General features: G+C 39.6%; 1 protein-coding gene across 1 annotated transcript; it reads left to right on the forward strand.

Moving 5' to 3' along the window:
* Window positions 1-14807: 14807 nt before the first annotated feature.
* On the forward strand, window positions 14808-17261 carry Pcdhb1 (protocadherin beta 1). The gene has a single exon (XM_042691885.1). The coding sequence runs from the start codon at window positions 14808-14810 to the stop codon at window positions 17259-17261; it is 2454 nt and encodes an 817-aa protein (XP_042547819.1).
* Window positions 17262-19006: the final 1745 nt, after the last annotated feature.

Here is a 19006-nt window from a genome sequence, read left to right on the forward strand (position 1 = left end):
TCACTCATGTAAACCTACCTACTCAGGAAAGCATGGTTCAAGGCCAGCCTGGGCAGGAAAGCCCATGAGACTCTTCTCTCCAATTAAGCCACCAATATGCCTGAAGTGAAATTGTGGCTCAAATGGTAGAACACTGGCTTTTAGCACAAAAGCTCAGGCCCTGAGTTAAAGCCCCAGGACCAGCACCAAAAAAGAAAGAAGAAAGAAAGAGAGAAAGAAGAAGGAAAGAAAGAAGAAAAATGAAAGAGAAAAGAAAATATCCCAAATTTGACTATTTTTTTGTTAACTCCTGCACAAACACCCCAGTTCAAAGTACCATTATTTTCCCCCATATAATTAATGCCTTTTTGGGTTGCCTTGTTACACCTAAGCAACTGCCAGACTTCTTTATAATGCAAATCAACCTTCATTAGAAACCCTCTATTGGGCTAGGCATGATGGCTTACACCTGTAATCCTAGCTACGTGGGAGGCAGAGGTCAGGAGGATCACAGTTTGAGGCCAGCCTGGGCAAAAAGTTAGAGGACTCTATTTCAACCAATAAAAAATGGAACCTGGAGTCATGAGGATGTTATTTCATCTGTGCAGGAAGCATAAATATGAGGGTCTTGGTCCAAGCCAACCTGGGCATAAATGAAAGATGCTATATGAAAAAGATCTAAAGCTGTCAGGCTCTGGTGGCTCATGCTTATAATCCTAGCTATGGAAGTTCAAAGCAAGCCAGGCAGAAAGGTCATGAGACTCTATCTCCAAAATAACTAGTGACTCAAGTGGGAGAGAGTACCAGCTGAGCAAGCCAGTTGAGTAAATATGAGACGAGTTCAACTCTCAGCAATGTAAGAATAAAAAAGAAAAGAAATCTAAAGCAAAAAGGGCTGGATATATGAAACAAGTAACATAATGCCTGCTTTGCAAGTGTAAGACCCTGACTTCAAAGTACCAAAAAGAAAGAAAGGAAAGAACAAAGTAAGATGAAAGGAAGGAAAGAAAAGAGAGAAAGAAAGAAAGAAAGAGAGAAAGAAAGGAAGGGAGGAAGGAAGAAAGAAGGAAAGAAGGAAGGATGAAGGAATGAGGAAGGAAGGAAGAAAGAAAACAAAAAATAAGCAGTGCACTATTGGTTTCTTAACATTACCTTTCTTCGTAACACCTCTATCTTCCACAATATGGTATTATGTGCATGTCTATTTGTAAAATCCCTAAAAGCAAGGAATTATATTATATTGTATGCCCCAAGCCTTGGAGAGTGCCTGGTATTTAGTAGACGATTGATAAATATTTGCTGAATTAATTACCAAATGTTTAAAAAGTCTTTTGGTACTCTGCATTATAAAGCAGAGATAAACAATGCTTTTCTGACATTTGTCTTTGTAGCTGCTTGGTAGACACATCATATGCTACATTTTTCTCACACTTTTCTGCTGTAAAAAAGAATTCCAACTCTTCATCCTAGATTATCTTTTCTTCAACTGTGTAAGTGCTATGGTATGCCATTCTCCATAGGAAGGCAACTTACAAACTAATATTTAGTCTAATAAGATGACACTTTGTATGTGAGAAAGCTATCTGTGGGTATGATGAGCTACAATGAGAACTTATTTTTCCTCCAGGGATTTCTCTCCTCCCAAGATACAAGATAAGCAGGAAAGATGAAGAGCACAAATAGTGCTCTTAAATGTTGAAACAAAGGCAGTGATCATAATCATTTATTTATTCCTCCCATAAGTACTTGCTGAACTTCTGCAATATGCCAGGAATTAAGGTAAGCATTAGAGAAACAAAGAACTGGTCTCAACGAGTTTACAGTAGGCTAGAGCAGTGTGACAGTGAAGATGTGAGTGAAGATATAAAATGATTTCAAATTGTCATTAGTGTTCTTATGGAAAAAAGCATTATGCTGAACTCAAAGAAAACACAAACAAACCAGAGGGATTGTGATAGGAAAAATAATGTCTCCTGCAAGATGTATTCAATCTAATCCCCAGCATCTACAAATCTGTCATGTTACATGACAAGGGGGAAATTAACACTGCGAATCAGCTAACTTTGAGGTGGAGAGAACATTCTGATTCTCTGGGTAGACTCAACATTATCACAAGGATTCTTAAAATGGCAGAGAAAGAGAACAGAGAGAAAGAGTGTCATAGAGAGAGATTTGAAGATGCTGCACATGGAAGAAGGAAGGGACCACAAACCCCCAAATATAAAAGCTGAAAAGGACAAAGAAACCACTTCCCCTTAGAATATCCAGAAATGAGTCACTCTTGCTATTACCTTGATTTTTATTCATTTATTTATTATTTTAAATTTATCTTTATTACCTTTACGTAGGTATGCCAAGAGATTTCAACATGTCAGTTTATGAGCACAATGCATCTTCCATCATTGTTCCTGCCATTTATTCCAATTTCAAACATCCCCTTCAAGTTACCCAGTGCAATTTCCACCTAAGTACATTGAGTACTATGACCTAATACCTTTGGTTTTAGCCCAGTGAGATCTATTTTGGACTTTTGATTTTTAAAAATGATAGATAATATATTTTCTTTGTCTAAAGCCATTGCCATAATTTGTTAAGGTAGCTGATATAAAAACATGACATGGGGACTTTTGATAGGACAGTCTCAAAATGCTTCCCTAAAGAGAATCATGACTCTGCGATACAAAGAGCTAGTGATAACACATTTCAGGGGGATAAAACAGCCAGCTCAAGACTGAAAAGTAGAGGATGGTAAGTTCTAGAAATAAGTGGAAGGCCAAAGTAATTCAAGTGAAGAAAGTGAGGAAGAAAGTACTTATCAACAGATTGATGGCCAGGAGCCGGTGGCTCACACCTGTAATCCTAGTTACTCAGGAGGCTGAGATCTGAGGATCCCAGCCGGGGCAGGAAAGTCCGTGAGACTCTTATCTCCAAGAAACCACTAGAAAACCGGGAGTGGCACTGTGGCTCAAGCGGTAGAGTGCTCGCCTTGAGATGAAGAGTGCAGGGACAGCCCATGACACCAAAAAAAAAAAAAAAAAAAGATTTATGATTTGTACAGCTTTTATTTTTATTAAATCTAGAAAAGAAGATTAAATTTTACTAAATCCAAATGGGAAAATATTGATTACTTTTATTCCTTTTTTAATTTTTGCCAGTCCTGGGGCTTGAACTCAGGACACTGTCCTGAGCCTTCTGTGCTCAAGGCTAGCATTCTACCACTTGAGCCACAGTGCCACTTCTGGCTTTTTCTGTTTATGTGGTATTGAGGAGTTGAACCCAGGGCTTCATGCATATCAGGCAAGCACTATACCACTAAGCCACATTGTCCACCCATTGATTGCTTTTAAACATGAGTATGACATGATCTGTTTTCAGTCTTCTTAAAGATATATTTTATTGCAGTCTAATGTAGACATATGTATAAAGCATTGTGTATGGGACAAAATTTTACAGAATGATGAAAAAGTGGGTGATAACTGAAATGAAGAACCATATGGAAAGTTTTCTTTAGTTTCTAAATTTCACTTAAGGTACTATTACATTTTTGAGATTTGGTCGTATTTTTACATGTAGTAGCAATTTAAAGACTATCATTGCTATATTTCTGTCTGTGGAAACTACAATATATTTATCCATTCTATTTTTAAATACAATTGAATTGCTTTCAGGTTTGATTTATGATGAACATATTTGTACATCTATTTTTGGCATATACGTATTTATACTGAGTGTGTGTATATACACACATTCAATAATATATTCTGTCTCCCTCTGTGTACACACACACACACAATCATATATTCCTATGAAGGCACTACGGAGTCATAAAGTATGCTTTTCCAGGCAGATTGTGTATATTTGGAAATATGTGAGAGTAGGAGTTGTTCATCACTGTCAGCTTTTATTTGACAGTGACTTAAATGTCCGTTTCTTGGTGAATAATGATGCTGAAAATATTTTGGTTATTGGCTGCTTAGATATTCTCTTTCATTGAATGCCTAGTCACTAGCCTACTACTTAGATTTTTTTAAAAAAAAAAAAAAGAATTCTGAATCCTGTGTGGAGATAATATTAGCCAATGTTAATAAGCATTTGTTCATTCCGGTACAGCATGAATGAAGTTCAATATATTTCTAGAAAATTTGCAAGTGTTCCTTTATAGAAGGAATGCTATAGAAACACAGATGTTCTCTACAACATCATCAAAGTGCAAATCATCCAAAAATTAATAATGAGAACTGCAATCAAATCATGCTTTCTGAAAAGTGCTGTTCTTTCCTATAGTATAGATATTTCTCCCCCACCCCTTTGCTGGTATAGGGCTTGAACTCAGGGCCAAGGCACTGTCCCTTAATTTTTTCCACTCAAGGTTAGTGCTTTACCTGTTAATTGGAGGTAAGAGTCTTGTAGACCTTCCTGTCTGGACTGGCTTTGAACTGCAGTTCTCAAATCTTAGCCTACTAACTAGGATTACAGGCATAATTTATACTATAGTTTTGCTCAATTTATACTATAGTTTTGTCTTTCCTAATGTCAGTTATGTAGTGCAATGATAAAAATACCTACCAATTAACTTACAGGTGAAAGACCCTTTGTTCCATCCTTAACACACAAAATAAAAGAATCATATTCTTTTATGAATTGAATCTATTAATGAAATTTCCTTTAAAAGCATACTTCACAGAATGTAATGATGGAGGGAGAAAAAATGCAATGCTGCATAAAATTTAGCTTAACGGTCTCCAGGAAAAATTTAATTTCACTAGTTTGAAACCGAGCTAGATGAATTCGGAGACATAAATATATGGAGGAGAAAGGGCATGTTCAATTAATGGGATTTCTGGCGCTCTGCCCAGAGAGATTCTGCAAAATCTTACACTGCAAGGTAAAGTGGCCCCAGGAGCGGTATGACCACCTCGAATGAGGATGGCTCCGCCCAACAATAAATTAACTTTGTTCTGCGTGTTTTATTGTTCTGTCCTGCAATCTGGCAGGCTTTCTCTCATTGTCTTTTCTTTTGAGCTGGCTTGCTTGATCATTCGCTTTTAAAGATCACACAACCAAAACTGAGTTTCAGTTTGCTATTACCTTCTCTCATTTTCCCCTCCCTCTATTTTTTTTTTTTTCCCCTAGAGTGGCAAAACTCTTTTTGGGGTCAGTAACAAAGATTTCCTCATCCTGAGAAGTAAACTGCTTCTTTCATCTTTTGAATCTTTATAATTTATATTCGAGTCTTGCTAGCCTCCCTCTGACCTTTTCAATTCTCTGAAGCTAGTGATTCCAAACACTTATGGTTTCTGAGAATGGGGCTGCTTTTCATTCTCCCTCCGCCCCCCCCCCCCCCCTCCCGCGATCACCTCTGCAATCCCCTCTGCAGCCTCCGGCAGTTACGCGCGGAGCAGCCACGTATCCAAGGCTGACAGGGCTGGCACTGAGCCAAGGCCTGCGTGCTGCGTTCCTGCCATTACACCTTCCTCGGCTTAGTCTATATTTGAACCGCTCCGTGCTAAATTAATTTCCCAGGAGGCAGAGGGGGAAGGAAGGAGGAGGGAGTGTCTAACGGACGAAAACTACGGTCAACTCGCCCTCTGCTGGTAAAAAGTCTCAACTACTGCAGCCTGAAGCAGTGGGAAATCACAAGGAAATCACAAGGAAAACTCAGCTTGTTAATATTACTTATTTGTCATTATTCCTACAATTAATCTCTGATTCTAGAACCTAGTGTCAGGTAATATGCAGTCTGGTACTGTTGGATTTTTGCCGCTTGGAACCTTGAATCAAAATCCACCCCCCTTCCCCCAGTCCCCCCCCCCTCGCCCGGGTCTGCTCTTCGTATCCAATTAGTTGCTAGGCAACTGGGAAAAATGACACTTAAACTGTCACGCGCAGCACACTAGTGGCCCAGTCCAACCTCTTTGCCCAATTGATGCGAACAAAACAAAACAAAACAGCTGCTGCTTGTGTCTGTGAGATTTAATGGGAAAAACGAACAAAAAAAGCAAGTTGTCTCTCCCCAGATGGTTTTAAGAAAGCTGACAAGGCAGCATTGTGAAAGATGCGGCACTGGCCGCCATATCTCAGGCAGACTTTTGCACCGCCTCTGCCTTCTTACGCATTTTGTTGGAATAAACCAACACACGGAGGCTGGGTAACATAATGACTGTCCCGCAGCAAGACCACACTTACCAGGGACTTGGATTCCAATGGATCATGAGAGAGAAAACGAGAAGGGGGAAAAAAGGATTTTGAAACATGAGGTGCTATTTAATGTCAGTTGGTTCACATGTCAGTCTGAAAAAGCCAAATAAAGGGGATCCTACCCCCCCTCCATTTCTGGCATTGTTCATTTAGTCAGTCACGAGGTCCTTGGAACCAGTTGGGATTGGCCAGTTCCTTTGTCAGGTGAAAATCTCTGCAGCGAGTCATGGGACTGAACTGGGCGGTGTCGCTGTCCGCGTCTAGGGTGCTGAACTCGAGGCGTGGCCAAAGAGATTTTCTATACATGACAGCTTCCGGTTGGGCAGGGTCTCAGTCGCTCTCTGAAAAGAGTGTCCATCTGCCACCTGGTGGTGAAAGAGGAAACTGCGTGTGATAAAGTTCAAAAAGTACTTTGAATCAAGACCCTAAACTCCTAACACACAAATTGGAGGGTGTGGGAATTTTAGATCTCCGCAGGTGGGTCTTAGGAACCCTTACAATTCTTAAAGTCATAGATGGGTATAAAAGAATGGATAATTTCCAGAACGATCTGTCACTTCCGCCCAAGAGAATAATTTACATATGTTTCCATTTTTCCAAGCATTTCCTCCAACACATTTTTACTTTCAAATTAGTATTTTTAAAATACTCGCATATATAGGTGATTAGAAATATGTACTAAAACATTAAAATATATTTTACAAAAATAAGTGCTAAGAAAACTCTACCTTTTTGCCAAACACACTTAAAGAAGCTTAACCAAAAGTTTTGCTCTGATCTGTTTCTGGAAAATAAAAATTGTCGTTACATTTAGAAAATTAGAAAACTACAACAGAAATTCTAGGAGAAAAATAACATTTCTTTTCTTTTACCTGGGCCTAACATATAAGCTATAAAAAGCCTTTAAACATGAGAAATTCAGAATATTCTTATAATTTTTAGTCTGTGTCCTTTTACAATATTTTACATAGTGATGATTAAGTCAATATGAAAGATGTATGTGTAACTTTGGGTGGAGAACATTCCAATTGTTTTGTACATACAAATATTTAATATACAGCAAGAAAAAAAATCAGGAGATAATGATTTGGCTGACCCAATTTTTTTAAAACAAAATGCACAAAAGCTGGCTACAGGTTTTTTTAGAGGCCTTGAAATAAGAATTCCAACTGACCATCCAATTTCTATGTCTTGTGGTAATTTCCCCTTCCCAACTAGTTCAACATTATTCTTTCCAACTTTCAAAACAAGTGATTGCTGCATAGTCAGAGTGCTATTTTGTGTTTCGATGTATAGGCTACAGTATAAAAGAACTGTAGCAAGTTGAGAGTAAAGTAATTTTTTTTCAAGCAAATTTATCATTCTTAAGAAATACAAGAAGAACACTCCGTTTTGTTTGTGAGTAATCCAGTTATCCCTGAACATGGGAAGTAAGGGATACCATTTCTGCTTTAATATTCAAAGCAAAATTTTATTGACAAATATTAATTTGAATTAAAGCTTTACACACTGAATTTTGTACTGTGAATTATCCTCAATTTTAAAATGAATAAATTGGCTAGAGTTTAATAAGGGGAAGAATTGTCATTCTAATCCAGCCTTCATTTGATTAAATGTTTTTCCACACATTCTCGGATTTCAAGTATAGTCAGCTGTAACCTACACTATCAATAGAAAAATAAGTATGAATAAGAACATGAATGCCATCTGTTTAAAATAAGAGTGTAAAATAAATCTGGTTTGCTAATGGCATTCATTTATATTGTGGCTTCTTATGTTACTGTGAGAGAAGGAAACATTATATGTGTGTGCACATGTTGAAAAATAAGAGGTATTATCATATAAAGCAACAGATGGGAGCTCAAAAGCAGCTGCAGTCAACCCAGCTGCCAAAGAAAGACTTCTAAGCCCCAAAGCATCTTGTATCTGCCAATATGAAAAGAAACCTCAAATGCATCAAAGAACATAGTAGAAGAATAGAGTTCTTAAATACTTGAAAAACTGCAGGTATGACCTCAATGCTTTAAAATACAGCTGCTTCTAAAATAGTTTTCCTGAGAGGAATCAGCATTAAGTAGTACATATATAAAAGAAAAATAGGATGGGATTGTTATTAAAATATCATCAATATTCAATAAATATCATCAATATTTAAATCACAAATGGCTTGAAGTTTGGAGGCAATATTAAAAACAATAAATGTAGGAAGACTCCAATACTATAGTTAGTATATGTCTTCTAAATGATGTTGAAAATAATGTCAAAACTAAACAGAGCAATCTCAGAAACATTTAAACATATGCCTTAGAGGCAACAAATACATTTTACATAAGTGTTATAATAAGTTAAAATATAAATGGATTTTATAAGCAAGAAATATAGTATTGAAAAACAGAGTAACTAGTAAAAACAGTTTGTATCTAGTGTTGGGCTCAGAAAATGACACTCCAAAGTATGATGCTTTGGCTTAATGAGTGTTTCACAAAAAAGATAGGAGGGCAAAATCTGCCCTCCTATCTTTACTATCTTTCTTCACTAAAGTAATCCATAGAAATGAGAATTCCTGTTCCCCAAGGCAGATCATGGATACTTGAAATTCCTTTCCCGAAAGGGAGACATAAAACCTGGAAGTTTTACTCCAACCTTTCTGTGTAGGAGTTGGCTGAAGGAAATTATCTGACCTTTTGACTACCACTTTACCACTAAGCTCTTTCCCTTGGAGGAATGCTACTCAGAGAGGCCAAAAAGAATCTGCACAGGATTTGCTGTGTTTTCTTTCTCAATTATCACTACATCATATTCTTGTGGTCTAATCACACTTTTACACATTCTCCATTTTTCAACAGACCTGAATATAAAAAGTTTCCTGTAAGTTTTGGATCTTCATTTCTGAAGATCCTCATGTCATATAAAATTGTGGTTAATAAGTTTGTTATATTTTTCTCTTTAAACTATGTTTTGTCATAGGAGTAACAGTTGTGACCTTTATGATGGGTGAGAAGAGTCATCACACTTTCCTGTTTCCGTATCAATGGTACTAACTGCATTTCTATTTACATTAGAAATAAGTTACATTTCTCTGGCTTGCTTGAAATAACATTCAAAAACCACATTCTAGCCAGGTGCCACTGGCTCACATCTGTAATCCTAGCTACTCAGGAAGCTGAGATCTGAGGATCGAGGTTCAAAGCCAGCCCAGGCAAGAAAGTCTGTGAAACTCTTATCTCCATTAAACGACCAGAAAACCAGAAGTGGCTCTGTGGCTCAAGTGGTAGAGCACTAGCCTAGAGCTGAAGAGCTCTGGGACAGCTCCCAAGCCCAAAGTTCAAGCCCCATGACCGACAAAAAACAAATACCCCCCCCACACATTCTAGTAATAGTACAATAATTACATTTTTTTTCTCATAGGGCTTGAACTCTGGGCCTGGATGGTGTCTCTCAGCAATTCAGTTCAAGGCTAGCACTCTACAACTTGAGCCACAGTACCACTTCTGGTTTTCTGGTGATTTATTGGAAATTAAAGTCTCATGGACTTTCCTGCATGGGCTGGTTTTGAACCTCGATCCTCAGATCTCATCCTCCTGAGTAGCTAGGATTACAGGTGTGAGCAGCCAGCGCCTGGCAATTCCAAAATTTTTCTTATTTTTTTTATTGTAAAGATACTGTACAGAGGGGTTACAGTTACATGAATAAGGTAATGAGTATATTTCCTATCAAACATTTTTACTCCCTCCTTTGTTTTTCCCCTACATCCCTTCCCTCCCCAATTCCCCAACTCCTCCCTCCCCCACAAGTTGTAAAGTTTGTTTTCAACATAGTGTCTGTATGTCTCATTGTTATAATGGGTCAACCTGCATCCTTGTTTCAGTACTTTGTCATTTCCCATCCCTTCCCCAAATTAGAAAAATGTATATACAAGATGCAGGGCACCAGAATCAAATATAGTGACAACAGGGGTTTTACTATAGAGGAAAAATATACAAAAGAAACAACAAAATCACATAGTACATTAAAAACAACAGCACAAAGAAAAAAATCTCTTGTGTCCCTCTCTTGGGGTTCATTTTGCTTAGCATCATCTTATATGGTCATATGTACATAGCTTTTGACCTTCTCTGCTTGTCTGGTAAGATTATCCCAGAAGTATACTAGTTTTTGCAAATAAGGGAAGCCATATTTCTTTGGGCCTGGCTTACTTCACTTAATATAATTTTTTCCCAGTCTTTCCCTTTGTTACAAATGGGGAAGTGTCATTCTTTCTGATGGAAGCACAGAATTCCATTGTATATATGTACCACATTTTCTTAATCCATTCATCTACTGAGGGGCATCTGGGTTGGTCCCATATCTTAGCTATGGTAAATAATAATAATTTACTATGGTAAATAAACATACTTGTGCTGGTAGCTTTAGTGAGGTCTTGTTTGTGATCATTCAGGTAAATGCCCAAAAGTGGGATTGCTGGGTCATAGGGGAGCTCTATGTGGAGTCTTTTGAGGAACCTCCATACTGCTTTCCAAAGTCGTTGGACAAGTTTATACTCCCACCAACAATGATGTAGAGTTCCCCTTCGGCCACATCCCCTCCAGCATCTGTTGTTATTAGAGTTCTTGAATATAGCCATTCTAACTGGGTTGAGGTAAATCTCAGTGTGTTTAGATTTGCATTTCTTTTATGGCTAGAGAAGTGTGTCTTGGAGATTTTTATTTCCTCTTTTGAGAAGTCTCTCTTTACATCTTTAGCCACTTATTAATGGGGTGATTGTTTCTTTCTGATTTGTTGTTGGGGGGGATTCCAAAACTTTATGTATATTTTAATGTTTATATAATAAGCAAATATATTGATAGTATTAGGAACTAAGGAGTATGACTTTGGGAAGAGGAAAATATAAGCCTAAATAGGAGAAGGAAATGAGGAAATTTATGTTAGTGAATTGAAAGTATAAGTTCCATGATTTCATATATATGTGTGTAGGTATATATAAGGTTATATAATAAAATATTATACAATAAAGTACAATGTAATCATATAATGAAAACTTACAGAATATAATTGGATGTACTAATTCAAGATAAATCTCATTCGTGTATACTGGAAAGCACTGGTTAATAAAACAATTTTGGACATGTAGCTCCAATAACTACTGATATTTATAAAAATAATTAAAAGATACTTTTTTCTTTTCTTTTACTGGAGATTGAACCTAGAGATTCTAGTATGCTAGTCAAGACCTATACAACTTGAGCCAGGCCTTTGGCCTTTTAGGTCTTTTTTTAAAGCTAGGCTCTTACTTTCCCCAGGCTGGCTTCAAATTTGACACCCTTCTGCTTCCACCTCCCAGATAGCTGGGATTATAGTTATGTACTAGTATATTCAACTGAAAAATATTCTATTAGGAAACTTGGTGAAGAGCCAAGCATGGTGGTTCATGCCTGTTACCCCATCTACTTAAGAAGCAGAGGTTGGAAGAACAAAGTCTGGGGATGTTATGGTGAAAAGCTGGAGATTCTACCAGAAAAACAAAAGATAAGGGATTGGGGATGTGGCTCATATGGTAAATCAATTGCCTAGTACACCGGAATTCAGCCTCCAGTACAACCCTACAAGGCAGTGACATGAAAAAGAAGTCATTGTCATGCCGGGTGCCGGTGGCTCATGCCTGTTGTCCTCAGGAGGCTGAGATCTGAGGATCGTGGTTCAAAGCCAGACTGGGCAGGAAAGTCGGTGAAACTCTTATCTCCAATAAAACACCAGAAAACCAGAAGTGGCACTGTGGCTCAAGTAGTAGAGCACTAGCCTTAAGCTGAAGAGCTGAGGGACAGCATTCAAGCCCAGAGTTCAAGCCCCATGACAGACAAAAAAAAAGACATCATTCTCATGGAATAAAAACAAACATCATAAAATATTTTTCTAAACTATTCTGGTTTAAAATAAATAGAAATACAACAGGGCTGGGAAGGTGGCCCAGTGGTGGAGTGCTTGCCTAGCATGCATGAAGCTCTGGGTTCCACTCCTCAGTACCACATACACAGAAAAAGCTGGAAGTGGCGCTGTGGCTCAAGTGGTTATAGTGCTAGTCTTGAGCAAAAAGAAGCTCAGGGGCAGTGGCCAGGCCCCGAATTCAAGCCCCAGGATTGGCAAAAAATAAATGCAACAACTAAAAGAAATGTGTACCACCACATTTATTGGAGCACTACTCACAATAGCCAATCTGTTGATTGGCTAGTGTGTGAACAGATAAAGAAAATGCGGTATATGTACACTATGGAGTATTATTCAGCTGCAAAAACAATAAAATTATATCATTTTCCCCAAAATGGATCAAATTGGATGTTGTCATGTTAAGTAAAATAAGGGAGACTCAGAAAGATAAATATCACATTTTTCCTCTTATGTACACAAAAAGGTCATGAATGTAGAAGGAGGACTACTGGGGAAGGACCAGCAGGAAGTGGAGCAGGGAACAAAGGGTGTGGAGAATGAGAATATGATCAAAGTTAATTTTGTTCACACATAAAGCCATAATGAAATCCATTTAAAAGAACTTGCAAGAAAGCTACAAAGCAGGAGTTGGGGGAAAAGGTTAAGAATTCTGGAATAAACATAGATTACATTATATGTATGTATGGAAATATCACAATTAAGCCTTTCACCTTTCCTGGTCATCTAGTGATTAGGATTCAGTGCTCTCTTATAATTAGGCCTTTCATGTTGTACAACTATGCTAATAATGTTATATAATGTTATACTACTGATGATGCTAATAACTGTCAATAATACATATACTAATGAAAAGACAACAATAAAGACAGATATAAACAAAAACAAGGCCCAAAACCAAGATGTCCAATCTGTAATGGTTATAGATCAAGAGAAAAACAGAGTACTCCATAATCATATCTAGGCACTGACAAAAAAGAACTTCATACAATCTATATTTGCTAAATAGTAGTGTTGTTAGCTTCTTTATGCCATTCTTATTTTCTATAACAGGTTGTTAATGAAACCATCATAGAACTAACTCCACTTATTTATCCATTTATGCATTCATGCCAGATCAAAATCCTTCTTCAAGTCTCTCCCAAATCAGCTAAAACAAAACCAAATATCACATGTCCATTTCTAACAACTTTCTATTGAAACACCCCAGGATTGTCTATGGTGTGTAGTTTTTGTTCATTGCAAAACACAATTTTGTTTAACCACAGGTGTGTTTCTGATACAGGTGTGTTTTTGTCAAAAGTGCATTGACAATCCACATTGAAATTCTATCAAGTGGTAACAGAAGTAAATGAATGCAAGATAAACACAGTATTGAAGTATTGATCTCACATTCAACTAAGTAATGAGAGAATGAAACTGGATTTAAACTATCATTTGCTGTACACTTCATTTATGGTTTTAAGAAGAAGTGAAGGAAGACAGCTTAAGAATATACTCTTATACTGGATGCAAAGTGCCTGGTAGAAACTGAGGTTTCTCTTAAGTGACAGTAACTGTAAAGCATCATCTAGAATTTAAAGTACTGACCATGAATGGCAAATCAAACTTTTTTTTTATAATTAACATGATCCAGGCCAGAAGATAAGCTCTAAGTCTTGTACAGCCAGGAGTACTGTATGAACTGGGCATGTGATTACATCAGTTAGGACTTTAGCTCCTGTGGCTTTTTGCTTTTTAAAGTAGGAAAGGTAGAATGGATTTCATCTTGCTGTTTTAAAGTCCAAAACCAAGCATTTATCTTTAATTGATTTATCTAATACATTATCTGGGAAACAGAATGATGTATTTATTGGGAGCATACACTTTGCAGTCAGACATATTAAGTTGCAATTTACTTCTCACTTTCAGTAGTTAAAGGAGGATATTGGATGTGACCTGGTCTCTCCTGTGACAGTCACATCACATTTTAAGAATGCATGTAAACCACCCAACATAGTCCTAGTTCCTATAAAACATGCCCAATAAATACTACTGCTATAATAAGCGTTAGCAATAAGCAGCAACTGCTTCCTGAGCTTTTGAGGGTCTGGGGGAAAAATGGTTTTGTGTGAATTGAAGGATGCCTGCCTGCTCTGTTTCTTTTTGCTTTTCCTCTTCTTTAACACTCCCCAGCACTCTCCCCTGCTTTCCTAATGCTCATATATTTTGGCCTCCAGGAGAAAAAAAGATCCTTTCGCCATTTCTGTTGAACTGTGGAGTGTGCAGATACAGCTTTAAAGGTGTCACTGCCGGCGGCCCCAGAGGACTGGCAGGAACAATGACTTCAACTTGAGCGGGTATCCTTGGCTTCTCAATTCCCAAGGACTTTATTTATTTTTTTCTTTCTCTCCTGGAAGGGAATTAGCAGGTGCGTCTGCGGTTCCTCTGGCAACAAACTTCCAACCTCAGCCCAACTCTCAGGAATGACAACATACCTATAAATACATCCAACAGACTAGGGACTTGTGTTACTCAATGCGAATTTTTCTTTCAAGTGCAAAACAGCTTACCTGGCTGGACTAAGCCTTCGGCTGCGGTTAGAGGCCAGTGAAAGGAGGGGGAGCACCTGTTGCCTGGGCCTTTCCTACAAAAGCGAAACTCTATCCGTCACAGCTGGCGGATTTACCGGGCGTGCGTCTTGAGAAAGGATGACGACGGGTGAGTGCAGGAAGCCTTTGCAAAGCAGGCAGGTGAGGATTCTGCTCCTTCTCGTGTGCGTGTCGGTGGGGGGAGCCGCCACCATCCGCTATTCGGTGGCGGAGGAGATGGAGAGCGGCTCGTTTGTGGCCAATGTAGCCAAGGATCTGGGGCTGGAGGTTGGTAAACTGGCCGAGCGCGGGGCGAGGCTGGTTTCTGAGGGCAACAGGTTGCATTTCCGGCTCCACCGCAAGACTGGAGATTTGTTCGTGAAGGAGAAACTGGATAGGGAATCGCTTTGTGGCAAAGCTGACCCGTGCGTTCTGCACTTCGAAATTGTGCTGGTGGAGCCGTTGCAGTCCTTCCGTGCAGAAGTCAGGGTGTTTGATATTAATGACAATGCCCCGGTTTTTCTAAACAAGGAACCGGTTTTAAAGATCCCAGAGAGCACCCCACTGGGTTCCCGGTTCCCTCTGCAGAGCGCTCAGGATCTGGACGTGGGCCTCAACGGTCTCCAAAACTACACCCTCAGTGTCAATGCATATTTCCACCTGCACACCCGCTTCCGCAGCCACGGGCCCAAGTACGCGGAGCTGGTGCTGGATAAACCGCTGGATCGAGAGGAGGAGCCTGAGGTCAATTTGACAATCACGGCGGTGGACGGCGGGTCCCCGCCCAAGTCTGGCTCCGCCCACATCCGAGTGGTGGTTCTGGACGTCAACGACCACGTGCCTCAGTTCTCGCGCCTGGTGTACCGGGCTCAGGTACCCGAGAACAGCGCCAACGGTTCCTTCGTGGCGGTGGTGACTGCTTCGGACCAAGACGAAGGCACCAACAAGCAGATAACGTACTCTTTAGCTCAAAACCCAGAAGCAATTCTGCAGACATTCCAGATCGACTCTCGAACCGGAGAAGTTCGGCTCCGAGGGCCCCTAGATTTTGAAACGACGGAAACATACGACATTGATATTCAAGCTACAGATGGAGGAGGCCTCTCGGCGCACAGCAAAGTCCTGGTGGAAGTGGTGGATGTAAACGACAATCCTCCTGAAGTCACCATCTCCTCTGTGTCCAGCCCTCTCCCTGAGGACTCACCACTGCAGACGGTGGTGGCCCTCTTCACTATCCGAGACCGGGACATCCGAGTGGGAGGCAAAATCACCTGCTTCCTCAAGGAAGATCTTCCCTTTAGAGTCAAACCCACATTCCGGAATTCGTATTCGCTGGTCACTGGCAGAAGCTTGGATCGGGAAGACGTCTCGGGGTATAATATCACCCTTGTTGCTGTGGATACCGGACCACCTAACCTGTCCACAGAGACAGTGATAGAGGTGCTCATCTCGGACATTAATGACAATCCTCCCGTGTTTCAGGAAGATTCCTACATCTTGACTGTTCGGGAAAACAACAGTCCTGCAGTTTTTATTGGCAAAGTCCATGCTGAAGATCTAGATTTGGGTGAGAATGCCCAGGTAACATATTCTTTGTTGCCTCCCCAAAGTGGAGATCTCTCTGTCTTTGCTTACATTTCCATAAATTCAGACAATGGGAAACTCTATGCACTGAGAACCATGGATTATGAAGCTATCCAAGATTTCCAGTTTGTGGTAAAGGCAACTGATGGGGGCTTCCTGTCTCTGAGTAGCCAAGTCACTGTCAGAGTGGTTGTCCTGGATGACAATGACAATCGTCCAATGATCTTGTACCCACTTCAAAATGGCACTTTCCCCTGTCATGACCTAGTGCCCAGGTCGGCAGAGGCCGGCTACCTGGTGACCAAAGTGGTGGCTGTTGATGGTGACTCAGGTCAGAATTCTTGGCTTTCATACCATCTACTTAAAGCCACTGACCCTGGATTATTTTCTGTTCAACCACAAAATGGGGAAATCCGTACATTGAGGCAGATATCTGAGAGAGACCCAATGATGCAAAAGCTAATCATTCTTGTTCAAGATCATGGACAACCAGCTCTCTCCACTACTGCCTCACTTAACATCCTGCTAGTGGATGGCTTTTCAGAACCCTATCTGCAGTTCCGGGATACATCTAAGCATTCTAGAAAGGTAAATCCAACCACCAAATATTTGGTCATCTCTCTGGCTGTGCTTTCCTTTCTCTTTCTTGTCTCTGTCACAGTGATCTTCATCATACACATTTGCCAGAAGATTAAACATAGAGAAAAGTTCACAATTCAAGAGCCTTTCTATGATGACTGTAATTTCCCTAACAATCTGGTGCAAGGGGGAGGCAATGGATCCTTATCCCAGCCTTGTTCATATGAAATGTGCTCAGCCAGTGGTACTGGCACTAGTGAGCTCCGGTTTCTTAAGCGCTTTATGCCCAATTTCCCTTTCCCTCATGCCACTGGACAGGAAAAAACAGAGAATGGTTCTAGTTTACCTTCTAATAGAAAAAGGTCCCGGGGGTCAGAGGGCCATGCTCAGGTATCTGATGATTATATGTAGCTCTTACAGCCCTCAGGAAGAAGAGAATGTTATATTTAGTATGCAAAAATATTCCATTCTTACTGAAACAAAAATGGTGGTGGTGGTACTGCAGCTTTGGTAGAGACAAAGCAGTACCTAGTTTACTGAAAATGAGAAACCCAGTAAAATTTGCCTTAGTACAAAATAGTTATCCTCATCCCTGAGCCATTTATCTAACATCACTTTTTCATTTAGAAAACTAAAGAAATGCCATTGTATGGAAACATGTATATGGAAGGAACTTGTTCTCCATCTCTTTTATGGTACAAAAAAATCAAATGAAATGCTAGGAAATGACCTAGGAAATGCTTATCTCCATGGAGATAGCTGGGCATTTGCCTTTAAAATCTTATCTGCTAGACAGTAATATATTTACAGGGAAGCAAAATAGTTTCCAGTTTTTGGTGTGTGTATGTGGTGTTGGTACTTGGTTGAAACTTTTAGTCCTGGCTTACTGGTTGAGTTAGGCTCTCTATTTTTGTGTAGCCTGGCTTCAAACTGAAGTCCTTCTGACCTCTGCGTCCTGAGTGGCTGGGATTGCATGCTTATGCAACCATACCCAGACCAGACACAGATTTCTAATGGTTATTTGGGGTTGCAGACAAGTCTCAAATCTTTCGCATGTTCCCAAGTCCTTGCCTTATTAGAAAGTTATTTGAATATGGGAAATAAAAGATGGAGGAAAATTTAAAGAAATTAGGATTGTTGTAGTAAATTACTACCACAGAACAGTGTAGAATATTTTATGGTGCCATTACATGCTAAAATTACTTTAAACTATTTTACTTTAAACTGTTTTGTAGCCTGTGAACAACTAAAAGACAAAAATACATTTTTAAAAACAGTTCTTTATTTGGCAGTACTGGCAACACTGATCTCAGATCCCTGTGCTTGCTAGGCAGCTTCTTCAATGCAGTATGATGCCTGTATTTTGTCCTCATTTTGGGAGATAAGGTCTCACTTTTTGCCTGAATCTGTGTCTGGACTGCATATGTTAGGCTTCCTTGTCCTAGATGGGATGACTCCGTCATGAGATGGAGTCTGGAGTTTTCTGTGTAGCTGGTCTGAAACCACAATCCTGCTGGCCTCAGCTTCCCATGTAGCTGAGATGACCAACATGCACAACAACACCCTGCTATTGGTTAAACTGTGGTCCTTCCAATCTTAGCCTCTCAAGTAGGTAGATTTTCAGGAAAGATCACCAGCGCTTGGCACAAAAAGCCAATACCAATTAGATGGCTTTAAGACATGAGAAACTTCTAGGTAGTATCAGATGTGGTCACTAAAACCCAGGCTCATGCTTGTGATCCTAGCTGTTTGAGAGGTAGAGATCTGAGGGTTACAGTTCAAAGTCAGCCCATGCAGGAAAGTCCATGCGACTTCTATCTACAATTAACCACTAAAAAAGCTGGAAGTGGAGTTGTGTCTCAAGTGACAGAGTGGTAGCCTTGAGCAAAAATAACTCAGGAACAGAGCCCTAAATTATGCTCCCCAAACCAGCACACAATAAAAAAAGACCCTTAGTCCTCTGTTGTGAGGTGAGGGGTGATGATGAAAGGGACAGAAAAATAAAATGATTTTCCTAGTAAATCTTTTATAAGATGAAATAGGGAAATAAGTTACCCTTCTTCTGAACCATCATTATTTGCCTTCATAAGCTATTTTAGCTTTAAATGCTGAAGTATTTTAAATATTGTAGCTTTACAACATTAAAACAGCATATT

The sequence above is a fragment of the Dipodomys spectabilis genome, unplaced genomic scaffold (genome assembly GCF_019054845.1).
Source record: "Dipodomys spectabilis isolate Male_0828 unplaced genomic scaffold, ASM1905484v1 ptg000147l, whole genome shotgun sequence".
NCBI lineage: Eukaryota > Metazoa > Chordata > Mammalia > Rodentia > Heteromyidae > Dipodomys > Dipodomys spectabilis.

Bases quoted from the DNA above. Each gene is read 5' to 3' on its own strand.
- Pcdhb1 (XM_042691885.1), top strand. From the start codon at position 14,808: ATGACGACGGGTGAGTGCAGGAAGCCTTTGCAAAGCAGGCAGGTGAGG.